This window comes from Rhinoraja longicauda, chromosome 13, assembly GCF_053455715.1.
Source record: "Rhinoraja longicauda isolate Sanriku21f chromosome 13, sRhiLon1.1, whole genome shotgun sequence".
NCBI classification, from domain to species: domain Eukaryota; kingdom Metazoa; phylum Chordata; class Chondrichthyes; order Rajiformes; family Arhynchobatidae; genus Rhinoraja; species Rhinoraja longicauda.
In genome coordinates, this window is record NC_135965.1 from 27,379,127 (window position 1) to 27,400,372 (window position 21,246).

At 41.7% G+C, this 21,246-nt stretch overlaps 1 protein-coding gene across 1 annotated transcript in view; it reads right to left on the reverse strand.

The window, feature by feature from the left end:
- The window catches only part of wdr33 (WD repeat domain 33), a 102,257-nt gene that overhangs the window by 13,269 nt on the left and 67,742 nt on the right, over positions 1 to 21,246 (reverse strand). Inside the window, exons 8-17 of the mRNA XM_078410652.1 lie at positions 20,375 to 20,501; positions 18,719 to 18,873; positions 15,756 to 15,834; positions 15,254 to 15,364; positions 11,935 to 12,032; positions 11,179 to 11,265; positions 10,376 to 10,515; positions 8,504 to 8,656; positions 6,543 to 7,613; positions 2,738 to 2,834 (exon numbers count right to left, since the gene is read on the reverse strand). Of these exons, the coding sequence (XP_078266778.1) occupies positions 2,738 to 2,834; positions 6,543 to 7,613; positions 8,504 to 8,656; positions 10,376 to 10,515; positions 11,179 to 11,265; positions 11,935 to 12,032; positions 15,254 to 15,364; positions 15,756 to 15,834; positions 18,719 to 18,873; positions 20,375 to 20,501 (2,118 nt within the window). The remainder of the gene's footprint in view (positions 1 to 2,737; positions 2,835 to 6,542; positions 7,614 to 8,503; positions 8,657 to 10,375; positions 10,516 to 11,178; positions 11,266 to 11,934; positions 12,033 to 15,253; positions 15,365 to 15,755; positions 15,835 to 18,718; positions 18,874 to 20,374; positions 20,502 to 21,246) is intronic.

The window sequence follows — 21,246 nt, forward strand, 5'->3', positions numbered from 1 at the left end:
CCCCTCATGATTTTATATACCTCCATAAAATCGCTGCTCAGCCTCCTGCACTCCAAGGAATAAGTCCAAGCTTGTCCAACCTCTCCCTGCAGCTCAGCCCCTCAAGTCCTGGCAACATCCTCAGACATCCTCTCTGCACTCTTCCCAGCTTACTGATATCCTTCCAATAGTAGGGTAACCAAAAATGAACACAATACTCCAAATTAGGCCTCGTTTTGCACAACTGTAACATAACGTCCCAACTTCTATACTCAATACCCCAACTGATGAAGGCCAATGTACCTCATAATCCTCTCCAGTAACAAATGTTAGTTAGACTCACTGGTCTATAGATCCGAGGTTTTGCAGCCTTTCTTAAATAAAGGCAGATTAGCCACCCTCCAGTCATCCGGCACCTGATCCATGTGTGAAAATAATTGATATATCTAAGCCCGGCTCCTGTAATTTTTTCTCTCGCTTCCCACAGCATCCTCTGATATATCTGATCAGGCCTGGAAGATTTAACCACCTTCAGATGCCCGAGGATATCTAATACCTCCTCGACCGTAATACAGACTGTCCTCAGAGTCATGCAGCACGGAAATAGGTCCTTCAGCCCATTTTGCTCTTGCCGACCAAACTGCACCACCTGTTTGTCTCAGCTGCCTGCGTTTGGACGATATCCCTCTAAACCAATCCGATCTATGTATCTGTTTAAATGTATTTTAAATGCTGTTTTGTCTCCATTAACTATCCTAGCTTTCAAGCTTTTTTTCATGATAAAACCTGGAGTTGTGACTTAGCATTTCAACAGGAGAGGGAAGGGAAGGCAAGGGTCCGCAAGGGTCCAGGTGATTCAGAAGTCTCTGTTCACTGCAGACTTTGTCAATCAGGAACTAGTTTCAGGGGCTTGCAGGTTTGTTTGAGTTATTTTCCTTATGAAGGTACTGGCCACTATGCAGAGCAGGAGAAGCAAGACCTTCATAGCATCCAATATATGAAAGCAATTTACTTTCAATATAGCAAGCACAAAGTATTGGAACTGTCTGGGTGGATGAGTACCCGAGTGAGGACTAGAGTATCCTTGAGTGAAGGAAATCTCCCCTAATCGTTGAAGAATTAATTTACTGCCACTCATTAAACAGGCCATGCAGGTTACATGTGAGAATGGGACTGTGAGTTCCAGAAGCTCACTTGTTCCCAAGGTGAGTAAGCCAGAACTGTCCTGTAGGTCTGCTTTGGTCTTGTGCATCAGTTTTAGACTACGCTTTATTCATTGGAAAATACTGAGTAACTTTTAGAGGAGAAACCAAAAAATTAAATACATTTAAAACTGTGACGGAGATTGTGTAATGTCCTCGGTAAGACCCTGTTGTGGCTAGCACAATGAATATACGCCCGACATCTTGTAAGAAGATTTTATTACTGATCCTTCACCAGGAAACTTCTAGAAGGTCACCTGACCTCAGTCACAAGGCACAAGCCCATTGGCCCTAGGTCATCTGACCTCAGTCACAAGGCACAAGCCCATTGGCCAGCTTCTGCTCTTGGCCTCAAGGGGGCACTGGCATTTACATCACATATACATCACATCTCCCCCTTTACTTTAATTACATCACATCTCCCCCTTTACTTTACTTACATCAATTTAATGTGGATGAAACACCACAAATAACACAATGCTCTTCAAACTACAAAACTATCAACTTTACATAACAAGCTGTGCCGGGGGTTTGGACAATCGCCCACTTCTCGTGCAAGTCGTATTTCCAACCCGTTCTGTGTCGTATTCATGTTGTATGCGTAGTGGGGCAGGCGCAGCGGGGAGCCCTCTCGCAGGTAGGTGCTGGGAGGCTTGAGGAAGAGTAGTGGCTCGCTACCCGGCACAGGGTTCCCCAGCTCCTGGGCGTGCTTGGCGTAGTTCCTGCCCACGCACACGATCTTTCTCTCCCACTCCCAGAAACGGCTCAGGTTCTTCCTGGAACTCATCCCCGCAGTCGCCCTGCCGGCAGGGACCCGACACTCGGACTCTGTCTCTGTCTCTGTCTCTGTCTCTGACTCTGTCTCTGTCTCTGCCTCTGTCTCTGTTGCCGTATCGTACAGCTGGAATGCCCTTATCCAGTCCTTATAATTCTTGGCCAAGTTCCCTTGCAGGGAGAGTGGTCCCGATGGCTTGAGTCCAGACATTCTTCTCCACTTCTGACACCATGTAATGTCCTCTGTAAGACCCTGTTGTGGCTAGCACAATGAATATACGCCCGACATCTTGTAAGAAGATTTTATTACTGATCCGTCACCAGGAAACTTCTAGAAGGTCACCTGACATCAGTCACAAGGCACAAGCCCATTGGCCCTAGAAGGTCATCTGACCTCAGTCACAAGGCACAAGCCCATTGGCCAGCTTCTGCTCTTGGCCTCAAGGGGGCACTGGCATTTACATCACATATACATCACAGATTGTGACATTTGACCCATAAAGCCCGCTCTGGGCCTTTTATACATGCATGTTGAAATTTGTTTCCAGCCGTCACACCAACTTTGAATATCCTACACACAACAATCATTGGCGCTCTTCCCTTTCGTCACAAGTTAAATGCTATTTCACAACACAAATTTAATAATAAATCAGAATTTCCATGCTTCTTTAATAACCATTATTTACAATATAATTTTAAAGGAAGTTAGAGCTTTGAGAAGACAATCACCCTTTAAGTTTTTGTCGAATAAATCATTCCATGTGCCCTGCTGCATTTCTCACCTTTGTTTGGCCCAGGACCAGCAGGCCCTTGATTGGATGCAGGCAGGCGAACTGGTCCCTGCCCCACCATCATCAACGGTGGCACTTGGTTTGAAGCCTTTTGTTAAAAGAGAATAAGAAATGAGTTAAGTGTGAGAAACAGGTACATTTAAAGAAAACTGTTTTATAAACAAGGCTCGACAGAATTCAGATGACACACAAACAGCAGGGAAAGCACGACATATACTCAGTTTGCACCTCAATCTTTTGTAAAACCGAACTAGGTTTAAAACTGGTCTGTGTATTTAAAGTGCTTTAATTATCATTCTGTATAAACACAAATCTAACTTTTCATGTTAATGATCTGAAGGTGAAGATGTTGAGATGGAATTGAATCCAAGATCTTCGGTTTCCTCCCACACTCCAAAGACGTACAGGTTTGTAGGTTAATTGACTAGGTAAATGTAAAAAAATTGTCCCTAGTGTGTGTAGGATAGTGTTAATGTGTGGGGATCGCTGGGCGGCGCGGACTTGGTGGGCCGAAAAGGCCTGTTTCCGCGCTGTATCTGAAATATATGAATCACAGGATAGTTAGGGGCTAACTAGGGGCTGAATAGATAGATTTTATGAGGCACATCTTTAGTTATAGTGGAATAAATAAAATAAATTTGGGACAGAAAGAGGCGTGTACAGCATGAACTCCAATCAACATATCCCAATTCACCTGCAACTTGGAGCAACAGCAAATGGGCAAGTTTAATATATGTCCATTTTCAGCACCTCTAATTACTGGGCTCACAATATTATCCAAGTTGGTTTCCTGAGCAAATCATTGGATTTTGCTAAATCTCACAAAAATATTCTCTGCAAAAAAGCCAACTAAAATATCAAATTTGCCTTCCAAAGATTTTTATTGAAGTTAAAAGATCATGTGAATACATTTCATCATCCTTTTATGTTTGGGATGCAGTGCTGTTACACCATATGCCATTTGGTCTCTATAAACTGTTGTCACAGTTCGAATCAATGAAATAAATTACATGCAATTCAGCTCCCAGCAACTGACAGATTTGGCAGATCTGCCTAGAGTATTTTGCAGCGCTTTCCAGAAGGCAGGCACTACGAGCACCCTCAAGATTGTTGATAGCTTACTATGCAAGTATAGGAGAGGTCCAATAATACCCAAACATTGGCAAGGTTGGAATTCAGTTGACTATACATGTCAAAGTTAAGTTATAAGAAAGGAGCCTTTTCCAGAATTAATATGAATAATATGGTGAATGTTTCAAAAATATATATATGTAATGGAAAGTCTAGAATCTTCAGCATTATGCTGTTGGGTGTATTTAATAAGATTTTTTTAGTTCAAAATAGTCCAGGTTTTTAAAAGAGAAGATAGTGGAAATGGAGGAGGTAAGCTAGATATTTTCACAATACACCCTGCTGATCAGAGGTGGTGAAGAAAGTCACTGAATTGTTTAAGCTACACAAACTATTTGGAATTATCAAAATGAAATTAATTTGATCAATCCTGGGAAACTTCATGGTTAAAGGTGGTCATTGCCAATTATATCTATGCAAAATATGTCCCTAATTCTATAATACTAAATTACATAAGAAGCATGCTTTGAGACAGTAACCTTATTACAAGTCTGATAAATATCTCAAAGGATGTCACATTTAATTAATCATTCTGAAGGACAGTAACATTAACTTACAGCACCATTAAAATAACAAAAACATTCCCAAAGCACTTCACAGGACTATTAGCTCTGATGCCAACCCCCTAGAAGGAAAAATTAGGACGTGTCCAAAGTGATCAAGAAGTACATTTAAAAAAAGCATAAATAGAAATAGTGCGATGGAGGGGGTTTGAAAAGCAATTATAGAATTTAGGGCACTGAGATATCAACGGAAGGTTTCAGCTAAATTTGTCAGAACTGCATGGGTGCATACAATTCTGAGGACATTGCATAGAACGAGAGCATAAGGCCATAAAAGGATTTGTAACCAACAATGGGATTTTTCAAATAGGTGTTGCATAGCTGAGATCCGTTGCAGGTCAGCAAGCACAGGGGTGCTGGATGAACGAGGTTAAGATGGGGCAGCAGAGCTGAAGTGTAGTGAGAACAAGTCAATGAAAGCCAGCCAGGAATGTGTTGAACCATTAAGTTATTATAACCATTCTGCAAGCAATACAATACCTAGTCTGGACATGACCTCGCTAAAACACTAACATGTTTCATGGCAAGATCAGCTGCCTTTTGACAAACTTCACCATAGGAACTTTACCACTCATCAGAACTAACATTGGTTTATTGTTGATTTGTAAATGATCACAGTCAACAAGGTGATGAAGCCCTCACACAATGTTGCAATGGACAGTAGATCAAGATTCTCAATATAGACTTTGATCTACATCATTCTGACCCATTTACAAATCGATTCATCAACCAGAATACATAGATGTATAGCAGGAAACAAAATTTGATATCCAAAAAGAAGTGTGCAGTGAAACAAGTACTGATATCGAATGCGGCATGCAGAGGGCAGCATGCAGGTCTAGTTATCCAGAGGCCTGTACTAACAATCCCGAAGAGTTCAAATCCCACAGAAGCTGAGGAATTAAAAGTTTAATTCAGAATATAATGAAAGTATCACATTGTTCTACCATCCTATTTCATTCACTACTGCCTTTTAGGAAAGAAATGGGACTTAAAACACAAGGAATGTGATTGAGAGGGAAGGGGTTGAGAATGGGCAATCAGCCCACATAGTTACAGGTGGCCTTGCAAACAGCACAAACATGGAGTAAATAGAAGTAAATTAAATTGAGAAGCAGGCCACTGAGCCATCCACTCTCGGCCACATACTTGGTCTCAAATCTCAAAGATAACTTACAGATTTGAGTTGTTAATCTGCCAATGTAGGTTCGATATGCTTCGATTATGTGTGCCACTGTCTGTGTAAAGCAACTGGCAGCAATCAACCCTGGCCAGAATGTTACACTTTCGAACTACTCTATATGTCCTGGGCCCATAAAAAGGCTTGTATTTTACTGCATTGTCACACTTTAGAACTGACGTTACACCATTTTGCCGAGATGAGGTAACTCACTAAATGCAGATTTATAGATTTTTCTGTTGTATTGTGTAAGATCGTTCTTTGCACACAATATAATTGCATCCAACATAGATTCTTTAGATGAAGCAGTTCCAGACTTCATTCATTCATTGGTTTATTGTACTGTTAGAATATTCCCAGAAATATTGAAACTTGAATGTGAAACACACTGAATATCAGAGTGAAATATTAAAGCCGTATTTTTAATATATTTTGGAGGTGTCATTAAAGTGGACTCTTTATTATTTGAATTACCTTTACTTCTGCACAGTAACATTTATCCTAAATTGTGCCAACACACTTTCCTCCTCTGCAAAGAGCATGCAATTGTCTAGAAGTACGGAGATTAAGTACATAAAGCAAGTGCATTTTTCATTGTAGTGCCTGCCTCGTTGAAATAGGCTCTGGTATTCATTCCACACTTGGCCTCTCCAATTGGCATTCCAAGAACCAGTTCACACTGCCATTTACCATTTTAGGAGATAACTTCCTTAAAATGTAGCAATGCAAATTTAATTCAGCAGTTTAGTGATTTCAATCATCCAGGCTGAAGAAAGTTTGAATAAAATCCCCATCGTTTGCCAAGCCGTTACCGGTTTTGAACAATTAATTGAAACATAATAGATCTGAGCTTCCTTGGATTTTAATTTACTCACGGATAGATATGGCTTCTGTAACACCTACTGGACACAGAATAGCTCACCTGGTTAAATGGCATTCTAGGTCCATCACCCAGCAATGATGGCTTGGCAGGCTGTTGGAACGAAGAGGTTTGATGAGGTGGCCCTTGTGTGTTTGAAGCACCATGTTGAGAATGTGGTGGTCCTCCTGGTGCACACCCTGGCCCGAGGGGGCCCTGCGGTCCTTGCATTCCCTGGGGATGTCCTTGTATTCCCTGCTGAGGTCCCTGCTGAGGTCCCTGCATCGGAGGCCCTTGCATTCCTCTTGGACCTGATGGGCCTTGCATTCCCTGTGTCCCAGATAATCCTTGGGGCCCTGGATGTCCTTGTGAACCTGGATGACCTTGGGGTCCCACACCTTGCTGAACATGTGGTCCTTGCTGCCCTTGTGGCCCAGGGTGATTTTGGGGACCTGGAAAACCCTGTGAAGCATGGGGTCCAGGGTGGCTTTGGGGCCCGGGGTGGCCTTGGGGCCCGGGGTGGCCTTGTGGCCCAGGGTGGGGTCCAGGGTGGCCTTGGGGTCCAGGGTGGGGTCCAGGGTGACCTTGGGGTCCAGGGTGACCTTGGGATCCAGGGTGACCTTGGGGTCCAGGGTGACCTTGGGGTCCAGGGTGACCTTGGGGTCCAGTGTGAACTTGAGGGCCCGGATGCCCCTGAGGTCCTGGGTGAACTTGGGGGCCTGGGTGCCCCTGAGGTCCGGGGTGGCCTTGGGGCCCTGGATGCCCCTGGGGTCCAGGGTGCCCCTGAGGTCCAGGGTGACCTCCTGGACCATGAATTCCTTGTGGTCCTGCATGTGCTTGGGGTCCCATTAATCCTTGGGACCCAATAGGCCCCTGCATTAGTGGGGGTACTTGAGGACCCATTTGTCCTGGAGGTGCTGGTGCTCTGAAATTGCCTTGCGGCCCTGAATGTCCAAGAGGCATGTTCATCTGCATCTGTTGAGGTGGATGTGCCTGCTGAAAGGCTTGTGGACCTTGTGGAATAAATCCTTGTCCTGGAAAGGTCTGCGGTGCCATGGAAGGACCTTGTTGTTGCTGCTGTTGTTGCTGAACTTGTTCAGCCTGTTTCTGTGCCATCCTCTCAATCTTCAGTTGCTGCGCAGAAGAAACATGTATTTAAAATATATATATTTTTTGCAATTTGGAAACATATCATAGATAAAGAGATCTAGAGAATAATTTAGTTTGGCATGAAAGTCTTTTACAGGATTACATAATGGAAGGTTCCATTGCTTTCAGGGGACTAAAACAATGCAAATATTTTTCTAATTTTCTTCTACTGTCTCCAATCATATCAGAAACATTTAAACTTCTGGGAATTGCATTACTGTCTGGGACAAAATTTCCCCTTTTTTTCTGCTTAGTTTAGTTTAGTGATACAGCGCTGAAACAACCCTTCGGCCCACCAAGTCCACACCGACCAACGATCCCCGCACACAAACACTATCCTAAACACACCAGGGACAATTACACATATACCAAGTATACAAACCCAAGCCAATTAACCTAAAAACCTGTACGTCTTTGTACTGTGGGAGGAAACCGAAGATCACAGAGAAAACCCACGCCGTCACGGGGAGAACGTCCAAAACTCCATACAGACAGCACCCGTAGATGGGATCGAACCCGGGTCTCCAGCACTGTAAGGCAACAATTCGACCACTGCTCCGCCCTTGTTTATAAAAGCCTTTGCTCTCTGACTGCCCAAGCCTATAAAATCATTGTGCAGATACATCCTAATCTATCAACATCTTGACTTGACAAAATTGTGCCCTCATGGATCATCTCCCACTTTTTTTTAGTTATTGTCCTATTAGATCAAGTATTTCACCAATCTCTAGCTAAATATTTTTAAATGGCAAAAAGCACTAAAAACAACGACAAAATGTCCAAAAAATAAGCTCCGCATTAGCTGGAAACCATGCGTGACAATGTTGCAAATTATACAGTTTGCAAGGGTCTAGACAATGAAAGTGTTCTCTAACCTCCAGGAGCAATGGATTCGTGTACTGCAGGGCAGCCATCTCCTGCTCAATTTCTGCTTGAGATTTCTTCTTTTCATCCTTTTTCTTCTCTTCTGCCCTCTCGATTTTTGGCTCCTCAACAGGAATTGTGAGAACCTTGTTCTGAGACCATGCCTGTGGATGAAAGAAAAACATTACCTCACACTGAAATAATCTCCCATCTTCAAATCGCTTACCCCCATCCCATGTTTTCATCACTTCAAATTCCCATAACTTCACTCAAAGTGTTTAAAAATAGCGCAAGAGGTTTTGTTCGCTGTTGTTCAAACAGTGCTGCTTTTCTACTGGAGGTATGAATACAATCTGCCATTGAACAATCTGTTGAATAAGTTGAATAGATTGAATAAGTTGAACTATCTGTGAGCTGCTCATTTTAGGAGTAAGACATCTTACATCCTCCCTCTTAACTGATATAAACTCCTTCTCTCAATGTTACAGATCAGGATAGTAACCAGGAAACAAAATAATTTCTGAAATGCTTTGGGGAATCCTGAAACATGGAAAATGTTATTTTCTCCCTCTACTTCTCCCCTTTTCTTACTGGGCACTTCCTCCCTCCCATTTGTTGAGTATATCTTCCCATCCTCTCACCCAGCACAGCCTTGCACTTCTGATGGGTATAATTGTGTGTGAACAGGATTCTGTAAGCCATAGCATTATTCAAATATAATAAATAGCCTCCAAATACAAAACAAAACAAAGGTAGTGTTACTCAACCATGGAAAAGGGCACCTTTCTTTTTGCAAGAAACAAACTAATTGTATTGTGACAACCAAAGTAGGCCCCTTGGTTGGTTTCTTTTTTCACCTTCCTGCAGATGCAGGACATTAAAATCCCATTATCCTGCGAATGATGCTGGCTAAACCCGGATATTCATGATCATGCCGGGAGGAGCCAGCGCTGCCGTCGCAGCTGCAGCTTGCCTGCAGTCCGTCTGTCTTTTGTGTTTTTTGTTGTTTTTGTCTGAATTGTAGTTTTAATATGATGTAGTGTTGTATGTTATGTTTTCGGGGGGGGGGGTGGGAGGGAACGGGAACTGTAACATTCTCTCTCCCGAACGGAGACGCGACCTTTGTTCTGTGTCGTGTCTCCGTTCCCGTTGCGGCCTACCACCGGCCATGCACCTGGGACCACCTGGGGCTCTGGTTCGCAGAGCCCGCGGCCCGGACTCACCACCTGCGGCGCTGGCTGCCTGCGGATGCTGCGGGAACGGCTGCGATTCGTCTCCGGAGGCTCCGGCGCGGGCCGCGTGGACGTCGGAAGCCCGCAGGCCCCTGGATGGGGGCCGACATCGGGAGCTCCGGCAGCGGCAGAGGCAGCGTGTTCGCCCGCCCCGAATCGCGGGGCTTAGGTCGGCCCGCCACGGACCTTTCACCATCCGGCGCGGCCTGGAATAGGCCGCGGGATTTTTCACCGCCCAGCGGGGGCTTCAATATCGGGAGCCCCGACCGCCCCGACGTGGCAACTCCAACAGCCTGACCGCGGGACAAGACGGCAGGGAAGAGAAAAAGACATTTTGGCCTTCCATCACAGTGAGGAGGGACTGGAGGAGACTCACTGTGATGGATGTTTCTTTTTGTTTGGTGTTAGTTGTGATTGTATGTGTTATTGCATTTTTATTGATTAATCTTATTGGTCTTATTGTTCAACTGCGGGTAATGTTTCATTTCACTACACATTTATGTGTATGTGACAAATAAACGACTATTGACTATTGACTATTGAATATGTGTCAAATCATGAACTGTGTGTAGGGTTTCCTCAAAGCCAATCCAAATAAGTCAGTATTACAGCAGTGTCACATAGGATTGAATTGTTTTGAATTTGACTGACCTGCTGGAACTGTACAGGAATTGGCTTTGCATAAGGGACTTTCTTCTGTATCACTTTCTTTTGATCCTTCAACAACATTTCATCTATGCCCCAGTCCAATCCTGGAATTGCCATCTCCACTTCATTCACCTCTTCCTTGTCTACAAACAAAAAACACGCTTTATAAGGCTATGAAATTAGCCAGGATATTTTTGAAATATTTTTGCAATGACTCATTTCAACACATTCACATTCACATACCATGTATGGAGCCAAAATCTATTTAAACGGATGAACTGCTGGAACCTTAACAATACCAGTCTGAGGACCGTTAACCCCGTCAATAATTATATAATTATTCAGGCTGTCAATTCATCACATTATGATTAGCACAACTGGAAATTAACATTAAGGTTTTAAAATGTCATTGAGAGAAAAGCAAATTTTAAAATGAATCAAGATTTACTGTGCCAAACCCATATTTCCTCTCAAGCCTGGCCATTATTTTGTGGCTGATATGTTCATCTCATCCTCCCCATCAGGTGTCACACATGCCTGACCTGCTTGCCAATTTATAAATAATGGTGAACTTCCTCCTCCAGAGGTTTTCATGCCGAATGCATCAGCCATGCCATATTATTTTTTTTCAGTGAATTTTGCAGTATTTAATTAGTCCTTAAAAGTGCACAGTTCTAATTTTAAATCAATGTCAGCCACTGTCCAATTGCCTGGCCCACAACTAAAGTTAGTAAAAACTTTCAGCACACAATGTGAAGCTTCAGTCTCCTGGTAGTAAATGTTAAAAATATTTGTAGACTACTTACTGGTCTGTTCCAGCTCCAAGGCTTGTTTCAGTTGGTCTGGAATGCCCATCCCAGGAATATTGGATAGACTGTTTGGCTCAATGTCATCTGTGGAATTCCATAATAAATAAAAGTTCAGGATTTTTACAGAGTTTCATCTTTCTAAACTATTGCACTTAAATGTTTGTACCTCTGTGACCACCCTACAGTGTGGAGGAGCATCATAAACTGTCCAATTTATAAAGTTTAAACCACAAAGTTTATAAACATAAAGAAAGCTTTATAAACTGTTGCAAGTAACATTTACTGCTCAAAATGAAGTAGGAGAATTCAGAATCAGGACTCCCTTTCCTGGGAGCAAACAGAAATCCAACGAAAAAGGCAGAAAGAATGCACATCCCAAACTATCTCCTCCACCTTTCTTTGTCCTGTGGCAGAGTTGGGGTGTCCGACATTGACCACCTCAGAACCCAGAGCGGAAGCAAGTCATTCCCAGCCCTGTGAAACCTAGTAAGAGTATGAGATTGTAAACACCTTCGGTGTTGGTTGAATACCAGATCAATAATTGGACAAATCATATTCCCATCATATGGATAAATATTTATTGTGGAAGAACTCTGATGTTATCCACATTCTTCTCTGATATTTCAGATTGTACTGTAAATTAGAATACCAATGGGAACTGCAATTTACTTTGATCTGATTGGTTCCACTATTTATTACACTGTGAGATATTGCATAATAATATATTCTAATATTGTATTTTTTTTTTCTTACCATACTCTCCTACAGCTTCATCTGACATTCCTGGAAGCAAGTTGAGATTGTAGCGATCTCTCATTTTATCCCCAGGTCTGTTTCGCGTCCAGAATTTACTGCCAATGAAAGTAAAGTTATAGGGGATAGCAGAGTTTGGGGAACGGACACTGTCCTCTGCTGCAAAGACCGAAAGTCCTAAAGGTTGTTTTGCCTGCCTAGCACAAAGGTTAAGGACATCAGTTTGGGGCTGGAGAGGTTGTTGGAGTGGTAGGAGATGTATTCAATTGCATGGTCGTCATAGGCACGAATGCCTTAGGTAGGACAAATAACAAGGTTCTGATGAGGGATTATGAGTAGCTCAAGGCAAAATTGAAAAGTAGAATCACAAGGGTGAAAAACAATGGATTATTATCCAAGCCACCAGCAAATTGGTTTGGATGTTTTATAGTCTAGGTGTTAATAGTCCTTGATTATGTTGGTAATTTTTCTAAGGCAGCATGAACTGTAGATGAAGTAGATGGTGAGGCTAGTTTGTGTGATGGACTGGGCTGCATCTGTAATTCTCTGCAATTTCGTACGGTCTTAGGCAGAGCTGTTTCAAACCAATATGATTGCTTTAATAGAAATTGATAAGCGTTGTTGGGGACAAGCCAAATTTCATTTGTAGTTTGAGGAAATAAAGGCTTTTTTGGTGTAAATCACTGAGATTGGATCAGGGCAAATTATTGGTGATATATATGCTCAGGAACTTGAAGCTCTCAATCATCTCTGCTTCAGTACTGTTGATGCTCACTGGGGTGTATAAACCACCCTGTTTCCTGAAAACGTAGATAAGAGATTTAAACTGAATAGGAGAATGTGCAGTGGGGCGTGCAAGGGCTCAAGAATAGGGATGTTTTTTTCTTAAAGAAAATGAGAGGGCAGTGGTACAGGAGAGTGAGGAGATTATTGACAAGCAAAGTGCGACAGGCTGGATACAGGCAGAAAATATGCAGCACAGAGCAGCCAAAGTTAGTAAAAAAACTGTAAAATATCAAAAACTTGACTTGACTTGACTTCATTTGCATGAAGATAGACATGTTAACAGCACAGATGGCAACCTATGAACAGACTACAGACAATGGGTGCAGGAGTAGGCCATTCAGCCCTTCGAGCCAGCACCACCATTCAATGTGATCATGGCTGATCATTCTCAATCAGTACCCCGTTCCTGCCTTCTCCCCATATCCCCTGACTCCGCTATCCTTAAGAGCTCTATCGAGCTCTCTCTCTTGAATGCATTCAGAGAATTGGCCTCCACTGCCTTCTGAGGCAGAGATTTACAACTCTCTGACTGAAAAGGTTTTTCCTCATCTCTGTTCTAAATGGTCTACCCCTTATTCTTAAACTGTGGCCCCTGGTTCTGGACTCTCCCAACATTGGGAACATGTTTCCTGCCTCTAACATGTCCAACCCCTTAATAATTTTATATGTTTCGATAAGATCCCCTCTCATCCTTCTAAATTCCAGTGCATCCAAGCCTAGTCGCTCCAGTCTTTCAACATATGACAGTCCTGCCATTACGGGAATTAACCTAGTAAACCTAAGCTGCACCCCCTCAATAGCAAGAATATTCGTCCTCAAATTTGGAGACCAAAACTGCACATAGTACTCCAGGTGCGGTCTCACTAGGGCCCTGTACAACTGCAGAAGGACCTCTCTGCTCCAATACTCAACTTCTCTTGTTATGAAGGCCAACATTCCATTGGCTTTCTTCACTGCCTGCTGTACCTGCATGCTTCCCTTCAGTGACTGATGCACTAGGACACGCAGATCTCGTTGTACGTCCCCTTTTCCTAACTTGACACCATTCAGATAATAATCTGCCTTCTTATTCTTACCACCAAAGTGGATAACCTCACACTTATCCACTTTAAACTGCATCTGCCATGCATCCATCCACTCACACAACCTGTCCAAGTCACCCTGCAACCTCATAGCATCTTCCTCACAGTTCACACTACCACCCAGCTTTGTATCATCTGCAAATTTGCTAATGGTACTTTTAATCCCTTCATCCAAGTCATAAATGTATATTGTAAATAGCTGCGGTCCCAGCACCGAGCCTTGCGGTACCCCACTAGTCACTGCCTGCCATTCTGAAAGGTACCCATTTATCCCCACTCTATGCTTTCTGTCTGCCATCCAATTTTCTATCCATGTCAGTACCCTACCCCCAATACCATGTGCTCTAACTTTGCCCACTAATCTCCCATGTGGGACCTTGTCGAAGGCTTTCTGAAAGTCGAGGTACACCACATCCACCGGCTCGCCCCTGTCAATTTTCTTAGTTACATCCTCAAAAAAATCCAGAAGATTAGTCAAGCATGATTTCTCCTTCGTAAATCCATGCTGACTCGGAACGATCCTGTTACTGCTATCCAAATGCTCTGCAATTTCGTCTTTTATAATTGACTCCAGCATCTTCCCCAACACTGATGTAATGGGAGGATTTAATCTATAGATTGATTGGAGTTACCATTCAGGCAAGGGTCCCTTAGAAGAAAAAACTGTAGAGTACGTCAAAGATTGCATCCTTAAATGGTATGTTATGTAACCTACCCGAGAACAGGTTATTTTAGATTTTGTCATGAATAATGGAGATAAATATCTGGAAGATCACAGAATGGAGGGCTATGGGGAACTGGCACAGGAGTTGAAATCAGTGTAAATGAACCGTGAGTGTATTGAATGGTGGGGGAAGTTTGAGGGCTCTGGTGGCCTCCACTTGCTCCTCTTTTCTGGTGTTCATATATAACAGGCAAACTGACGTCAAGAGTGTTAAGATCACGAACTGAGGTCATATTCATTTACATTATCCACAATAGGGCTTGCACTTCTCTCCTTTAACAGTAGGCACTAACAGTGCTTCCTCTACAAAGTATATTGTCCGATAATAAATTAAGGGACAAAAGGACACAAAGTGCTGGAGTACCTCAGCAGATCAGACAGCCTCTCTGGAGAACATGGATCGATGACGTTTCGGGTCATCACCTGTCCATGTTCTCCAGAATTTGCTGTCTGACCTGAGTTACTCTCGCACTTTGTGTCTTTTTGTAGACTTACCGGTTTGTGGCTATTAGCATGATGATGGAGGACCACAATTTACAAAGGTTGTCAATCATTTGAAAATAAACAAGCTTTAATTCTGCCTGACCTTCTGAGTATTTCAAGCACGTTTCATTTTTGTTAAAGTCAAACTATTTAATGGTCAGTCAACAACTTATTAGCAGGTATTGAGCGGTACATTAAATCAGTATAACGAGATTGCCTGATTTTTTTTTCAGATGAAGTATACCTGGTGTGATCATTGGATCCTGAACAAAGTATGTGCCCTAGTGGGTGCCAGGCTAGACTCCAGATCATTCCTTCATGAGCCATCTCCATTCCTCCAACCTCCTTCTCCACACTGCAATCAGATACATCCATAAACAGAATCAGATCAGTTCAAATACAATGGTAGAACATAAACCAGATCAGCATTAAAAAAGGTCTTCATTAAGCCTTGCACAAAACACGCACTGTAAAGACGTTGACTGTAAGAATAGATTTTGTCTTCTCGCAGGTTGATGAGAAAATGGCTACAACATATTCGGATGCAGGCTGGAAAAATAATACATGGGCCTGTTTTTTCACCAAACAAGTCAAAGTCATACAGCATGGAAACAAGCCCTTTTGGCCAAACTTGTCTATGCTGACCCGGTTTTATGGCTGTTTGCCCATGCTTAGCCTTTATTCTCCAAATCTTTCTTGTCCATAAAGTCAGAAAGACAAAAACAATCGAACGGTATTTTACTCACCCAACATGCCAGAAGAGCAATGATCCATCAGATCCCCCACTGGCAAATAATCCCTCATGCACTGGATGCCAAGCCACAGCTATAAACAGACAGAAGTCAGGAATTAAAGAGAGTACACAGACTTAAATCACTTTGTAATATATCTAAGTTTGACTGGACTGTAAACATTTTCTAAGCAAAAACGTCATGCTGACTATCCCTAATTAATCCTTGCTTAAGAATTCCCTCCAATAACTTTCCCACCATTGACAGCAAGCTCACAGGTCTGTATTCCCTGGCTTGTCCTTCTTAAATGACAGTACAACATTAGCCACCTATGGCAGACACAAAATGCTGGAGTAACTCAGCAGAACAGGCAGCATCACCCATTCCTTTTCTCCAGAGATGCTGCCTGTCCTGCTGAGTTACTCCAGCATTTTGTGGCTACCTTCAATTTAAACCAAAATCTGCAGTTCTTTCCTACACATTAGCCACCTATGGGTGGCTAAATAAGTTGTACTTATTCAGTTTGGGTTCCACATCAATAACTGTCTTATTTTTAAAAATTATTATCTGAAATGGTGCAGCTCACATTTCTGTTTTATTTCAGATTTTCAGAAACTGTAAAACTTTGTTTTGCAAGTAAATGTATTAGTTTTATGCACAATGGTCTAATCGGGTATTAGTCATCATCATTAAGCATTAACAGATTATCATGGGAAATTCCCAGGCTTTCTGACAATGAAAAGGAGCTTTCAGGTATTTATTAATTATATCGGTGCCTCAGCATTGGTTCCAGTGCCCTGGATACTTTTCCTATCTTTGCCTCTGTCTTGAGCACAGTTTCCAAGCATCAAGAAAAAGTACAAGTAGGAATGTTTACATCTGCACAGATACTGGAACAATATCCATATCTATCTTACTATTTTTTGGGAATTAGTGTGTACAATCAATCCTGAATTAATTAGCAAAAACATATTGTTGGAATATTTTGCAATGACAAACTGAACCTTGGGACCTTTCTGCACAAACCAGAAAATCCCAACTGACTGATTGCACTGGCACAGTGATCAAGATAAATTCCTGCTAAGCTTTGGTTAAGGTTATAAACTTCTAAGACATTACGGAGATTCTTATTTATGCGTTGCTTCCCTTCACTGCAACATCAAAATCATCACGTTGTGCTGTTTAGTGTCTAATCCTGATTGACTCTATAATGTTAATTAACATGGAACATATTAGTTAATGCTTTTATTTGAAACAATGCAACAAGAGTTTGTCACTGTATTTAATCCTCTGTATGACAATGAGATGGAGTTAAAGTATCTTTCAATAGAGTATCACGGGCAAATAATTCTCTTTGTTCGAAACTGCTGACAGTTGTGTGCAAGCAGAAAGAAATAATATCAATTAAAAAAATCAACCAAGGCAGGTATCAATAGAATACACTATGTTTTCAGTACACAAAATTGCAAACAAATATAAATTGTAAATGTTTATTTTTAGAATAAAATCAAATGTTCAGAATTTTTTCAAATGTATATTTTGCAGTGTCAAGGAACATGGAGAAGTCTCTTTCATCGACTAGTAATTTCATCAACTGGTAACTCTCTCATCAACTAGTAATTTAAACCTGGAGGTGATTAGCATAAATTCAACAAAACAAAAAATTCTGGGGCAATTAGGGATGGGCAAATAAGTGTTGGCTTTGCCGAGAACATCTATATTTAAGTGAACCCAAAATAAAACAAGAAATCCAGGATGAACATACTGATTTAGAGTAAGAAAATAACTGCAGATGCTGGTTTTGTGAATAAATACTGATTTAGAGTATCAGCCACCAGGCAAAACAGTTAAAATCTGTTTTTGAATACAATGTACATACAGGGGTGAGGAGTAAAGCTTAGTAATAGGGATGGACAAACTGGTGGTGGGGGGAGAAGCATTTTACTTTTAGACTTCCTTCTCCTCTCAAAAAGACTATGTTCATTCACCCCATTTATTCACAAAATGTTGGAGTAACTCAGCAGGTCAGGCAGCATCTCAGGAGAGAAGGAATGGGTGACGTTTCGGGTCGAGACCCTTCTTCAGGTCTGAAGGGTCTCGACCCAAAATGTTACCCATTCCTTCCCTCCTGAGATGCTGCCTGCCCTGCTGAGTTACTCCAGCATTTTGTGAATAAATACCTTCGATTTGTATCAGCATCTGCAGTTATTTTCCTACGCTACATGTTCATTCACCTGATCGATGCCCCCTTCAAAATAAAGCCTTGGCTAAGTTCAACAGACACAATTTGTTCTTTGAAATACCATGCTTGGGTTCTCTCATCAACTAGTAATTTCACAAAAGAATATTTAACATTAAACTGGGATTTTCAATATATTGATTTCCTCTCTCATCTATATATATATATATATATATATATATATATATATATATATATATATATATATATAAGATTTAGTTTTTATTGAACTACAGCCAAAACAGTACATGATAGCACCACAATTTTAGCACCACCTTAATCACCATTGTCTTGTGCTTCAAATGGTTCTTATATTTGGTTTATAAATGGTTTTTATTCATTTTTTAAACATTAAAAATCACCTTTTTAAACTTTAAAAATACATTTTCCACCTGCAATAACCCCATCAGCCGCGTATGACGTCACAATCAAAACCCAACGGGTCCGCGTGTTTGACGTCATAATGGGAACCCAACGAGGAATGGGCCCAACGGGTCCACTTGGTCTAGTTTTTCTTAAAAAGCAGAATGGTGTGCATAATTATCTAATCTAAATTGTCTTGGAAGGATATTTGACTTTGTTCAGATGCACATGGATCTGGACAAATGCAACAAAACATTTGTTGCATCCTTGAGAACTTTCAGAATTCTAGATTGAGATTTTAGGATTTTTGCCTGACTGCAGGCCAAGGATATGTGCACACTGTCCTGAGATCTTGGAAAAGGCAATGATTACTGACCTGTAGCCTCTTTTTTGTGTCCTCGGAAAACCTGTAGCTCCTCCTTTAAGTTCCGAATGTCAAACATTTTGCAGAGATGATCACGTGATGCTGTGAGAAGCCAGTTTCCATTCTGATTCCATTTAACTTCCATCACTGTGTTTTTGTGAGCATGACTGGGAATAATTGTCACAATCAACATAAAACAATGGGTTCCTTTACGGAGCAATCATAAAATAATCTCATTGTCCTGCTTACAATTCCTGCTTACAATCTCCCTGGCTTCTAACAAGTGTCTAATTGTTGAATATAATTATTTTCCCCCAAACCAACCTAGGCACCGTCATAAAAGCATTCTACATGCAGAAATTTTGCCTCATGTCTTTTCTCACTGTCTAATATTTTTATGTTGCTTTCTGCAACCACAGGAACGAATCCTTTCCCACTTTATGGAATTCTAAAATTTAAACAAAGCACTCTATTAAATCTCCTCCCTCATTGTTTTTACATATGCCACCATCTCAACTATCTCCCTATCAGGTTATCATGCTGAGGAATCTTGTCATGTCTGATGTCCTTTAAACTGAGTGCTCAAAACTAGATTATTTAAAACTAATCCCTGTAAATTTTGTAAGACCCGACTTAGAAAATATAGTGCATTGCACTAATTGTCACTATTTATACAACTCAAAGTTCAACGTTTGAAAAGATATGGCTGACTTCGCCAGGCATTTTGTCCTTTTACCTGCAGCCATGTACAAGTAAAATAGAAACCAAAGAGATAGCAGACGCTGAAATCTTGTGCAAAAAAACCAAACTACTGGAGGAACTCAGGTCAAGCAACATATGTGAAGGGAAAATATTTGACATTTCTTCTATTGGAGAAGAGTCCTGACCTGACCATTTCCCTCCACAGATGCAATCTGACTCCAGCACTTTGTATTTGCCCATATTATGTATATTATTTATTAAATAAAATGCTGGACCCAACAACACATCAGGCACCGTACATTGCAAAAAAAAATCTGCAGGAGGAACAGAAGTGCCCAGATGAGTCTCAACACAAAAAGTCATCCGTCCATTTCCCTCCATGCTACCCGAGTTTCTCCACCAGCTCACTTTTGCTGCTGCATCTGCAGTCTCTTGGGCATCATATCTTGCTCCCTATTAATGTCCGAGTAGCAATCATTACCATCATAAAGAATAAAATTTAGTGGTAGATGTTGCAAATTTAGAATACTTCTTATCCTTGCTCCCCAAGGAATAGAGACAATAGTGAGTGACTATATCTTGGCAGCAGTTTGTGATTACAAGTATTCATGAGCTCTTTTAGTGCTCAGACTGATCATAACTGATTTGAAACTTTCCCTTTCAAATGAGGATTACAGCAACTCTGGTCCACCCATTAAAACCAATCAACAAGAAGTGCTTTGGCCTCTGGACACAATAGGTCACAGCTTGGCAGTGCAGAATCCATTACACAGAATAGTTATTTTCTTTTGTCTTTATTTTATTTTGGCAAGCTCAGACTCCAAGAAATTAAGATTTGAAATTGCTGTCAAGTGAAATTACTTTCTCTGTGTTAGTTTTTTTAAGTAAATTAATCCCATCAGTTGAAGTAGTCCAGGGTGCACAAATATTGTAAATATAGTCTACATTGAAACCATCATGACTTACAGTGTTGCAAGACTCTGACCCGTCTTAGGATCCCAGAATTTGATTGGTTGTTGGCTGTCTTTACTTCCAGATACAACCAATCCCTTGGTAGGATGCCAGTCTACACACTTCACATCAGCGCCATGTCCTAGTGGGAGCACAAACACAATTGAGTATTATTCAGAACAAACTACTCCATAATCTTCTCATTAAATTGCATTTTGAACTCACTCGTCAATCCACATGGACAGAAATCAACCAAGTCACTTGTTCACCCCAAAACAACTCATCCTTTGCACGTTAGCAAACTACTTTAACCCCAGCAGCAGACAGCCCCGTTATATTAACAATCCACTCAACTAATGCACAATATGTGTAGCCATCTTCCTACTCAGTTCAGTAAGCAAATACACTTCCTCTCAGCAATGTAGATAACAGTCTACAGCAAAGCAACATACGGTAACGTGGTTCTGAAAATAAGTTGACCCTACCTTAGACCAACATATAACCATTCCACAAAATCTAACCAAGTTCACTGAACCCATTGGTAACGGAATCTATATACTAAAAGTCTTGTTTGTTTGTTCCTGAACTACAGCCAAAATGGTACATGATACCGCGACAATTTTAGGCCCACCTTACTCACCGTCGTCCCTTTGGTGCTAATGGAAGAAGTTTCATTGAAATCGGTGTTAAATTGTTAGTTATTCACATTTTAAAGTTTAAATCTATCTCTTAGGGAGGGAGGGAGGATAAGGGGGGTTGAGGGGGACGGAGTGGGGGAGGGGAAGTGGGGGGAGGGGAAGGGGTGGAGGGAGGGGAGGGGAAGGGAGGGGGGAAGGGGAAGAGAGGGGAAGGGGGTGGAGGGGAGGGGGTGGAGTGGAGGGGAGGGG